Below are 12,544 nucleotides of genomic sequence, written 5' to 3'. Positions count from 1 at the left end.
ACTTTGGTATTTTACTCATAAATTGCCATGAGGGTGGGGGAGGGAGAAAACGTAAGCAGAGTTGGCTCTTTAAATCGCCACATGCTGATGTGAACGTTCGTGTGTGTGGTTTATATTCCATTCTTTATTTTATTCTACTTTTTCCCTATACTATGTACGGTCTTTTAGAGTTACTATGGTGGAACTGTGTTATGTTTTGCATTGCCTTCAGATATATTTGGTGTCCTTCTCTTTTTATTTCAGAAAGCCTCACCTCCACTATATTATGGCGTCAAGGCACTAATTATCAGAGGAAGAATACATTCGTATGGTTAATGAACCATTTACTAACATAGATGAGAGTGATGATCCATTTTCTAAAGAGTTAGAAAATGATACTTTTTCTAAGCGTTAGAAAGTGATATTTCTCTGTGCTTCAAGATTTACCACAGTCTTCATTTTAAATTTTATTACTTCTTACTGTAAATAGTCTTTATTGTGTTGTTTTATTGATTTTAAACTTTATTGGTGGATTTTATCAATTAAAACTTTGGAATAATTTGAATAGCGCTACCGTTAATTATTTTACAAGATAAGCAATTTTTAAATATATTTTCATGTAAAATAAAGCAAAAAAGGTTATTAAATGCTAATTTTAACATATATAAGAGGTAAGGTAATAATCTAAAATGATACCAAAAATTACGATACTAGAAGTGAAATTTTTTTATATATATAAAATTAGCCTTAGTGATGCAAAACCCCCGTCCTGTACGGTGACTGCCTTCGATTCACTTCCGTCACACACGAGCATCTTAAACAAAAGTGCGGCGTCACAAAAGGGTTAAGATGGTGTTAAGAATTTCATAGGTTGTAATAACAAAAATTTCGAAAAATTAAAAAAAATATTTTAAAAATAGATCGTAAAAAATGTGTAAATTATATTCAGATTAAGCCTAAATTTTGAATTCTGGAAGAAGGAATCAAGTAAGTTTAATGACAAACAAGATGTTAATAAATATATATGAAATGTAATTAACATTAAGGAACTAAAATTTTGGGAGCTAATTTTTTAAACTACAGGTGCGATTTTTACAAAACTTGGCAGTTTGTCATAATATGAGTCATAGAATCGAAATATAGGAAAAAGGGCATGTCAGAAAATGTCCGATTTTGTGTCAAAATACCTATATCAGAACAATGCTGTATATAAATCTAATTCATATTCTGAGTCGTGCTTTCGATATATGAAAAACACAAGTTGAATTTCTTCAATTGGCTCAGTAGAACGAGAGATATTGAACTGTGCCCCCTTATTTTTTGTGCAGTGTATGTCCATCTTAAAATTTTTGCAGACCATTCAATACAGAACTCTTACAAAGTGGTGTGGGCATTCTGGAATTGTAATCAAGAAAACGCCTTGTTTTTATAAGATTTTGTGGTCAATCTTGTCGACTGTTGGAGGCTTAGTGAGGCCGTCTGTAATGATAAGTCTAAATTGACATAAAGAATTAATGATGCATGCAAAAAGGCAGTAAAGGCTCACAAGCATGTATGCAAAGGAAATTACAATGTTAAACTTTTTGTCTGCCCTTAGATAGAATCTTGTAAAACATTACTAAAGATAATAAATGGGAACAAAGTGGCTGCAACAAAATTACAGAGGGTAAAGATCTATTATTTAAAAACTACAAAATGTAGTTATGCCAGTTTTTGTCTGAATAATGAAGCTTTATTTGCAAGGTTTTCAAACACTTTGCCATTTTCAGTTTTAGTGTAATGATTTAATGGTTCTCATAACTGACTATATAGTTTTAACAACCTAGTAGTTATTTATTTTAATTTCTTAAATTAAATTAAATTAAATTAATTAAGTTAAATTTAGGCAACCTTCTTAGCTATATTTTAGGAAGGAAACAGGAAGTGAATGCAATGAGTAGAACTGGGACTATATTGGGGCTTTCCAGTACTCTTTTCTACTTGTGCCAAGAGAATGGGCCAAAAAATTTGTGTATTTCTATATAGTGAAGGTAATTGGAGTATGTGATAAAGTTGATCTTGAGCTACCAGCCATCTTTCATTGGATTTCACTCAGTAGAACTAATATGAAGCATCTTTTTATAGTTGTTCCTAATTTTTCCACCCAGTGTGCATTAGCTAGTTTGCATCTGAGTGGGAGTTGATGAAAATAGAAATGATAGTAAAGGTTAAATAATAAGCTAGGTTGATGAATTGACAGAAAACCCTACAAAACTACTGTTGTTGAGTTGTTCTGCATTCTATTATACATCTGAAACAGAAATTTAGAACACAATCTTTATGCAGACTTTGGGGGTTGTGTAAGCACAAAATTAATCCAATAAACATCAGGTTTTTGTATTAAATTTATTCCTTTGGTTCAGTTAGATTTGTATAGTGAATACATTTTCTTTTGAAGCTGTGTCCGTGAACAATATGATTTTAAAGTATTAGAAAAAGTGGTTGCTTGATTCATATCTGGTCAAGTATATGTAGTTTTCTCTGCAAAGCCTATTTAGAAGGGGGATGAACTGCTATATGCTGACTGGTTATTCATGAATGATAAACTTAGAATTGGCATTAGTGACAGGGCTTTTTTTTTTTTTTTTTATCATCCTTAATAAACACTTCAGTTTCGGAAAGATGTATGGTTGTTAGATTTCACATACCCTGATAGCTAAGGAGAATGCTGGCTGTGTTTAGCACACACTCATCATCTGAGAAAGATTCTGATAATGTCAACTTTTTTTTTTTTTTTTAATTGTGGGTATTTTGTTGTTAGAGATAAAGGCTTCTGCCACTCTGTAGCCCTAAATCTCATCAAGACAACATGTTATGGATGTATCTTGAATAACCTTCATTAAAAAGGATTCAAGAAAGTGCTGACATTCTTTACTGTGGGTATTTTCTAATTTACTTCCAGATGTATTGCATGATAATAAATATAGCTTAGTAGTCATGTTTTCTGATTAGCAAATATTTAAGCCCATCAAAAAGTATGCAGATCTGTACCCAGAAGTGTCACCAGTCTTCATCCCCTCTTTTGAAGAAAAACTGGCGGATCATTTTGACAGTAGTGAAGAAATTATGATTATCCATTTTATTTAAAGAAGAGAGAAGAGGTGCTAGTGATCCAAAAATCAGTATATGCTGTAAAAGTTTGTGTTTCAATGAATTAGCTATGCTTAGTTGCCTATGAAGTTAATACAGAAATGCCTAAATCACTGGAATGTACCTTTTTTAAAGTCCTTACACATTAACTGCTAACAAAACTTTAGTTGGCACGAAGGTACTATGGTAATTTCCAGTAATGTCTGCCCTCCTGTTGCTACTTTGACTGCTTGAACCTGTCATTAAAGTAGTCAACCAGTCATTAAAAAAGACTATCACAACACAGCCGATGTTCTGCAGTGTACTGCATATAACTGAAATTTTCTTGTTGGACAAATTAAATGGAGACAATTAAGGTAACACGCATGTGCAAAATTTTATCATGTATTACTTGTTTTTTTATTTCTTAGTAGATCTTAAATATTGAAAAATACAGGCACTGTAAAATTGAGAACAGAAAATTAGTTTTAAGAAAGTCAAGTCATATTATAATAGTTGTGCAGTTTACTTAAAATGATACAAGGCATCAACATCAGTCAAAAATTTTGCCAAGAAATGGATATGGAGTATAAAACTCATAAATTAGAACAATTTTCTTCAAAAAATTGGTGTTACTGAAATGGGAGAGAGTAGAATCTTATTTAAATATTTCCAATTTCCTTAATAAATTACCTTAGTAGCAAGGAAAGCTCTTGGCAGTGGTTAATACATAAGTACTTTTTTATTGCAGTTACATCTGGTGGTGACGCTTCATTCATTACAAAAATAGCGCATAATGTGACAGCTTTAATTATTGCATACAGCTAAAAGAGTAGCTTACACATATGGACAGCAGAAATAGCATATTGTTAGTATATCTGATACATGCAAATTGATAACTATTTTAAAACTGTATGTAGCATTTAGTGATCTGCGCGTGCCCAAGACTTCAGCTTATCTTATAACTGTAAATTTCAGGATTTAAGGTTTAAGTGTATGGATGGTTGTTTCTGTTAAAACTGGCAGTTTCTCACTCTGTGCTCTCAGATGTTGAGAGTTGTTTATAAAAGTAACATAAAAAGATGTTACGTCTTGCATAAATGTCTATAAATTCGTGAAAAATATTGTTACCAAACAGCTTTGCATAAAAGAACTAATGACAGCCATAGTTCAGTAGCCAAGTGATGTATTCAATATTCCAAAAAAAGACACCCTTTTGTGGGTAAAAGTGCAACGAAAAATTTCATAAAAATTTTAATAACCTCATTGTTTTGTGCATTTGTGTGCAAATTGTATTACCATATATTATAAATTCACTTAAATTTTCTTTTAAAAATCGCTAATATTTGCATCACACCTGTACAATATGAACTGGTTCAGATTTTTTATGTTAGTAGAAAACAACTAAAAGGCTTAAGATTCACATTAATTTGATTTTCATTTTAATAGAGCAGTTTTTCTTTTAGTCAAGCAGGTCCTTCACAAATAACTGTCAGTCTGTCCATATGCAAGAAGTGGTTATGATGATTGTATAATTCATTAAAAGTACTAATGTAATTTTTTTAAATGCATTTTTTACTATTTCTGCTCTTTTACACATTTTAATTTATTTAATTAACTTGCACATTGATGTATACTTCTGCAACCATTTTTGTTTCATGTATTTTTAGCCAAGAATGCACTGTCACTCTGACAAATATTGGGAAAGATCTTGTTGAAAGAGTTGACATAAGTTTACATTCTAAATTAAACAAAGGCAAGTATGGTTGTTTCTTGTAACTTATTTCCTTTGTAATTTTTATAACTGCAAGTAGTTTTTTTCATGGATAATTTATGTGAAGTGTTTTCTTCCAGAAAAAGAATCATCATTTTTTACTTGGAGCAAAGAAAATCTCGACACACAGTTGCCTATTGGGGTTGGAAATGCTGCAAGTTTCACTCTCTACATAAATGCTATTGGTGATTTTGTTAACCCTATCAAACTAAAACCAGGTCTCTGTCTTTTATACCTTAATTTTGACAATATTATTCAGAGTGTACATACTGAGATTATTATTATCATTTGCAAAATAAACTATTTCTATATAAATTTAGATTCCAGTGATGTGAACCATAATAGTGCCAAAGGATCCAGATCTTCCTCTACTTCATCCTTTAATGGAACACCTAATAGACGGAAACCTCGCACTGTCAGCAGCCCTGAGCCTTTTCCACCAAAGGTAATAAATTAATATTTAATCCAAATACTAGGCTGTCCCTTTTAAAGTGCAAAGTTTTTAATTTTAAACTTGTTTGTTATAATAACTACAGTATTTAAATCATCAGTCTAAGTCTAGTAAGGTGACATACAAAAACTATAAAATAAAAAATATGAAATAGTTGTTTTTGTAATAATGAAGCGTATATGACTTTAAGGGAATCAAAATTTATGAAAAGAGTTAAATTTTTATTAGTTTTATTAAACATTTCTTTCAGTGTAAGTTTGTAAGCTGTTTCATTTTTTGCATTATTTTCTTTTTAATTTTATAGATAGACACAATTTCTCGTTCAGTTACAAAGTTCCATTGTACAAGTAGTTCCTATAATTGTTAGGTCAAGAACTGTCTCTAAACTACCAGTCAAAATCTTTAGATTTACAAAAACTAGTTTGCCACTTTCTTCACTATAGGCAGCTATACATTTTCTGGCTTTAAAACCATACTACTGATTTTACTATTGTCAGTTGTTTGGGATATAGTCATTGCAGTGGAAATCTTATGTTATATCATCATCATTTATTATTTCTTCCATTTCTTCACAAATTCCATTAATTGGGAAATTTTGCTTATTATAGTGTTTATAATCTACAAAATAAGGTTGTTCTTTTGCCTATTGTTTAAATTCCACTTTCATAAGCCAAAACTGCACCAATATATATATATATATTGGCCAAGGTGACTATAAAAAGCCAGTACCAAATATGCTTTTGCTCTGCAGATCCTACTACAGCTCCAGTATGGAAACTCTTTTTTATTATCCAAAATTCAGAAATTTAATTTTAATTAGAGAGCTTTAATAATAGCCTGCAACAAATAAGTTAGATCAAATTAGAAATTTAAAAAAGAGTGCAATTTGTTGTGTTAACTGAACTCGGCCAAATTTTGAAGAAATTCGGCCAAGAACATCGCTACGTGTAGACAGGCCTTTAGATTTTGGTTGAGATGGATAAATCAGAAGCAGTATTTAACCTAAAGCTCTGAATAGACTTTCATGAAAAAATATATTTATGAGATAATCTTAAACTTCTGAAAATGGGTATTTAAAATAGGTATATGATTGAGAACAACATATTCTATTGAGAATAAGCTCTATTATGAAGATGAACTCTTGTTACATTATGTATTAACCTCAATCTTCAATTTTGTGTTAATTTCACTTTTGTCTTGAATAACTTTTCAAATAATAGAATATTGCCACTAATTGTTATTACTGTGTATTATAAGAAGTAATATAGCAAATATAAATAATATAACAAATGTAAAAAATAAGTACCAACAATTAATGCTGTATTGGAAATTCTAAATGTATGCTGATTTTAAAGATTTTTTTATTTTACTGTTGAATTTTGTGTGGTATAAGTGTGAAGAAAGGTGTTCAACAACCTAAAGCTAAAATGAAAATGAAAAGTTGGTTATTTACATCATATTTAGAAAACTAAACACTGTTGTCATAAACTGGGAAAAGAATGAAAAAGAAATGTGCAAGGGCACTTAACACTTTGATATATTACTTTTAAAATACTTTACTAAAGATATACTACTTTAAAAAATTTTTGTGGTCGTTAAGTTCTTGATTCGTGAATCCGAAACATTATGTGAGCAGAGGATATACTAGGATCAATGTGGTATTTTCGAATCAAAACACGAGAACAGATGTATATATGAGCATGTATAATTATCATTTCCCATTGTATGTGTGAACAGAATGATAAAAATTGACTATTTTATAATTAACATTGAACTATAAAGTTCATAAAGAAATTAAATTTTATTTACAAACGATAACAGAAGTGATAGTTTATGTAAACTTCATTGCTATTCTGCCGAGTTCCATGTCTAAACATGAAATTGGAAAGAGGTCAGGTGCTAACCCTCATCAGATTTTTTACTATATTTTGCAATTCTAGACTTTGTAATAAAAAAAAAAAAAAAGAAAAAAAAAATTGCTGGTGTTGAGAGTTGTGTGTTGGACATCTGGATTTTAGGTTTTGTGCTGTATCATATTTTGTAACAATGCTGTATATTATCATTTCATCATTGCATGTAGTAAAATGTTGATTATGCAGTGGAAAGAAATCGCTGAATGTTAAATGAGAATGGATTGTTAGAAGAAGGTACTTTAATTCCTGAACCACAAAATTGCATTGTTTCTTCTTGAGCTGGAAGATAATTTAAATTATGTGAAAGCAATTTTTATGTAAATATAAAAATGCTTGGGAATATTGAATGATGCTTTTCTTTTCAGTACTGTTAGATGTACATAGAAAATGAATGGTAATGCCTATTACTGTAAACTAAAGTTTTGTTCTGTCTTTGATGATAATAATGAATTTTTAATGATTACTTAGATGCACACTGAATTGTTTTTACTTATATCGAAATATGAATCATTATCTGAAGTGTAGTAAAGTATGCGTTTTCATTAGATTGTCCAAGAAGAAATGTCTGATATTTCTTACAATCAAGAAATTGTGTGGAGCTTAAACATTAAGTACAGAATGCTGTTTCTATTATCTATTCCTCTATTCTCATTTAATTTTGAATCGTTTTTACTTTACTTAATGTCTTACTTATAAATCTCTGTTTATATTTAGCTCAAACTGATGAGAAAAGGAAGTTATTTGTAAACTATGTTTTGGAATATTCAGATATGTTCTAAAAAATATAAAAGTCAAGGATATAAACTGTACCTTGTAGCACCATCAAAAGTAATCAATATTCCCCTTCAGAGGCCCTCCAATATTCCCATGAAAGACATACTGCTATTGGGAAAAATCTAGATATTATGCAGCTGATAAAAAATACAAAAAGTCTTAAATAATGCTTTGGGCAATTCAGTATTATCAAAACAATATTCACCTGGCACATACATGTAACTTTTTATATTTTGTGACAGAAAAATCCACCACCTCCTCCTCTGCCATGACCCGATTTGACTCATAATCATAGGAGCAACAGCTAAAGGAAAAAGGTCAAGTAGCTTAATACTTTTCACCACTTCATTTCCATTTAATTTGTTTCAGTTCATGACAAGCATGCAAATGAACAACCTGAACTGTAGTCACAAATGATGGGAAGGAAATAAACAGTGTAAGGTTTGATGACATGAGTTGTTATCACAAATGAAGGGCTGGCAGTGGCCTTGAAGTGTTTATTATAAAGCAACAGAGTATTGTACAGGAATCTTCCTTTTTTTAGACTGCTATTTTAGTAAATGTGTACTGAGTGTAATTTGTAGTGTGTACTAATTAGTAATGGGCATTAACATTTTGAAGGAATATTTTTTAGCATTACATGATCAAATATCTTTTGAATTCCTTACTGCTACTAAATATAAATAAATGGTGGGGATACTTGAGTTAAGCAAGAGGTGCTGCCTTGATTGAAAAACAAACATTTAAATTTTTTCTTTCTTTCTTTTTTTTTTTTCAAATGAAGAGTTCATAATCTATTGCATCAAAAACACTTTTCCCTTTTTTGAAATATGATTTGCATTATGAGGTGCTAAATTTGGCGACTTATCAACATTCTGGTAATTTCAAGATCAGTTGGTATGTTTATGGCATGTTTAAAACTTAAAATGTTTAACCAAAAATAATGTATTAACAAACTCTTCTGTTTAATTTTTTGCAGATAGTTGAAGCTGTGCTTCAGATACAGTATTCTGGAGGCCCAGGCATGGCTGCAGGTTATTGTCGACAGTGTGCAGTTGCACTTACTGTAGAAGTTTTACCTTCAATTGTCATTACCAAATGGGATGTTCTTCCTTCAGAAGTGTAAGTTTTGTAGGACTCAATGTAATGTTTGTGTAAATTTTAAATGTATACTGTTGTAAGGATATTTTCTTGCAACCGAATCATAACTATGTAAATGCAAATCTAACCTAACTATAAAACTGTAAACATAACTATGTAAAAATACTAATGCTTAGTCAGTCACGTCCATTACTTTGATCTCCCAGTTTAGCTCAGAAGTTACTATTGTGCTTTTTTCACTGTAATTGTGAAAATAAGATTTAAAAAATGCAAAGTACATTATAAATAGTAATAAAACATTAATAATAGGTAAGCCCTTTTCTGAGAAGAATGATTAGAAATCTTAATTTCTTGCTTAACATTAAAATTTTCGTATTGCTCTAATTCCTCTGGAATGATAGAGCTGAATTGAAAAATTGCAACTTTTCTTCAACTTGATATTTTCAATTTCTGTAGTTACATTTTATACGTAATATAGTTTTTTTTTTAATTAAAACATTTCAGAATTTTTACATTCTTAACATTGTCTTAGTAAAGTTTTTAAAAATTATTTAATCTGTGCATTCAGGTATATAACAAATATTTCTTTTTATCCATAGACCTACTCATTGTTATCTAGTCCTTGACATACTTAATTCCACAACCCATGAGATGGAAGTTCTGTATGCTTCTAATAAAAGGATACTTATAGAAGCTCATGACATATGCCGTATTCCTGTTTCTGTGGAGAGATGTCCATTATCAGCTGTTAGAGAAAGTTATGATGTATTTTTGGACATCTGTGGCAACCAAAGAAAATCCAGCATATTGTCTGCATGTCGTGATCATTTAGTGAACTTAGTTGATCTTCAATGGACATTAATATCCTTTTAACTTTTAGTTTTTCTAAAATTATGTTCTCAGTCTCTTGCAATATTAAGTAATATAGTTACCGACCAATTTGCTAGGATGTTATTTAAGCAATTGCATAACATTTAGACTTGAAGCTATTCCATAAATTGAAAACTCAGTATACTAAATGTATCATATAGGACTTAAAAACTTGTCTGAGTTAAAATGCAGAAAACTAGAAGTAATAGTGTGATTTTAAAACTTTGTTGTGTTGTCATTTTCTGTTATTAATCTTCATTAAATCTAAAAATATTTTATTTAAAATCTAAATTTAAATATTTTGTTTTCTTCATTTAAAAAAAAATTGTAATTACATTGTAAATATTGTTTTCAAATAATTGGTTAGCTAACCTCAATGAGTTGGACTCCAAAAATACATTGAATTCCTTGTGATTTCTTTTGAGTATTATCCCATGTGAAGATTCATTTATTTTGCTTCATATGTGAGTAATGTTCTACATGTAGAACTTCAAAGCATTTGATCTTTTCTCTAAACCCTACAATTTTAGACATCTGTACTTACTTGCTCACATATTTATTGATCTGCATATTTGCCGACTTACTTTCTCAAGGGTGCCTTTCTTTTTCTTTTTTTTGGGGGCATATAAAATTTTTCTACATTTTACTAGCAGTGCACATAGTATGACACTTATATGTATATTTGCACCCTTAACATTTTTTACTCATCATTAGAAATTTGTGGCCGAGCTTCAATTTCAGATATAACATGGACAGATGTTATGTTGAGTTTCATTTTAATGTCACCTATTCAGTGGGGTAAGTACTTTGTTAAAAAATTTCATATTTCAATACATGTTCGCAATTTGTATATATAATTATAAAAGAACTATTTAAAAACATTTACATAAAGTCTAGTTTTTCAGATTTGTCTGTTTTCTGCATATATATATATATATATATATATATAAAGAGAACAAAAAAAAGATTCAGAAAAATTGCTTACAATGTACATCATCCTATTTTTCTTAGTAAAATTTTTCTTAGAAAAAAAAAAGAGAAATACATGTATTGATACAGTTTATTTAAGGAAAAATTTTGCATTTAATATAACTTTAGCTGCGTTTTCAATTTTATAATACAGTAAGTGTTTGCTGATGTATCATAGAAAAAAATACTAAAAATTTATTGCTATTATCATTAATAAGAGGAATAACACTGGTAAACAAACTGTATAAGCTTTCTTGCAAAGCAGTTTCTTGAATTTTAAGTGCGTATTACCACTTACTTTAATATCCATCACAATACAGTAAAATCTCCACTATCACAGAAAGCTTAGGAAATGTAGAAGTTCAGGTAGTTGAGAGAATGAAAACATGACAGTTCACAACACAGGAGCCAAATAAAATAAAACAAAAATTCTGTTCTAAAATCATAAAAACATCCACTTTGTTATCAAAGGCGTAGATTTAAAGTTTGGAATGTGAGAGTTTGGAAAAATATATTTTAGATGCAGTTATTGATATACTTTCATAGGCCTAACTTAAATCACTGCTCGTATTTTTACACATTGCATTGCCGTTGTTTATCTATTTTCAAATACAGTTGCATGTGCCTGCTGACAAAAACTTTCTTGATTGCCAGGATCCATTACTTTTGAAAATAATCCACTGCATGCTTTTCTGTAGAAGGCTTGTTTCAAAATGAGAATTGAAAGACAGATAAATAACAGTTAACTTTTATCCTCCTTTCTAAGCTTACTGAGAATTAATTGGGTTTACATAGAAGCAGGATGAAGAAGTTACAAATGTGGCATTATGTTTATCCATTCTTGATGCTAAATCACACTACCTGATGATGCTTTTTGTTTGTCAAAGATCTTGATAGAAAAGTATGTGTAAGGCATGTCCAGTTCCAAGGTCTTTGAAATTATACAGTGGTGATTGGGGAGAAGCAACATCTCCTGAGAGAGAGCTGTGTAATTGTATGCGTGTATTAGATATTAAGCATTTTCCTGAACAGATTGCAAGCAATATATAAAAAAATTTAGGTTTCACTAAAATAATAGATGAATTTGCACTGAAGAAAGCAAGAAAAAATATTTTGTAGTTCTTTTTAGTATTGAAACTCTTGCCTAGGTAGAGATGAATAAGACTGCTTCTAGCAGACTTGTTGGCTAATTGCTAAATCAATCAATTTAACTTGTATGGCTCTCATAATAGTGATAATTTCTAATATAAGAGCTTATAGCAATACAGTTTAAATGCAAATGGTCATCCTTAAGTCAAGTTTAAAATAAACTGAGCTTAAGTATGATTGGGTTACAGTTGTTTACTTAACATGGTAGAAAGCTCCTTTAATGCTTAGCAACCTTGAGCCTTTAGACACAGAGTGTACTAAATTATCCAACTATCTTAAAATAACATTACAAATTTTATATGCTTACTGTTTACTTCTAAATCAAATTTATGTTAATAAGTTTGTTATTTTTGACTTGTTGATTGTATGTTCTTAAAAAATAAGAAACTATGAAAAATAAACACAAATTATTCATAACTTGTAGTATTTTTCAAAACTTACTATTTTGTTTGTTTC

The 12,544-nt window shown here is 29.9% G+C and overlaps 1 protein-coding gene across 2 annotated transcripts in view; it reads left to right on the top strand.

The window, feature by feature from the left end:
• The window catches only part of brun (trafficking protein particle complex subunit brun), a 152,251-nt gene that overhangs the window by 121,921 nt on the left and 17,786 nt on the right, over positions 1 to 12,544 (top strand). For both annotated transcript variants that reach the window (XM_085810134.1, XM_035351667.2), the window contains 6 exons: positions 4,758 to 4,843; positions 4,942 to 5,079; positions 5,182 to 5,306; positions 8,979 to 9,121; positions 9,700 to 9,961; positions 10,675 to 10,768. In XM_085810134.1, coding sequence (XP_085666260.1) covers positions 4,758 to 4,843; positions 4,942 to 5,079; positions 5,182 to 5,306; positions 8,979 to 9,121; positions 9,700 to 9,961; positions 10,675 to 10,768 — 848 coding nt within the window. The remainder of the gene's footprint in view (positions 1 to 4,757; positions 4,844 to 4,941; positions 5,080 to 5,181; positions 5,307 to 8,978; positions 9,122 to 9,699; positions 9,962 to 10,674; positions 10,769 to 12,544) is intronic.

Source organism: Stegodyphus dumicola, chromosome X2 (genome assembly GCF_044657685.1).
Source record: "Stegodyphus dumicola isolate Sdum_Otavi_A_Nest chromosome X2, ASM4465768v1".
Classification (NCBI taxonomy): Eukaryota; Metazoa; Arthropoda; class Arachnida; order Araneae; family Eresidae; genus Stegodyphus; species Stegodyphus dumicola.
Note: the sequence above shows the minus strand (reverse complement) of the source record. Positions and strands in the feature narration are given on the sequence as shown.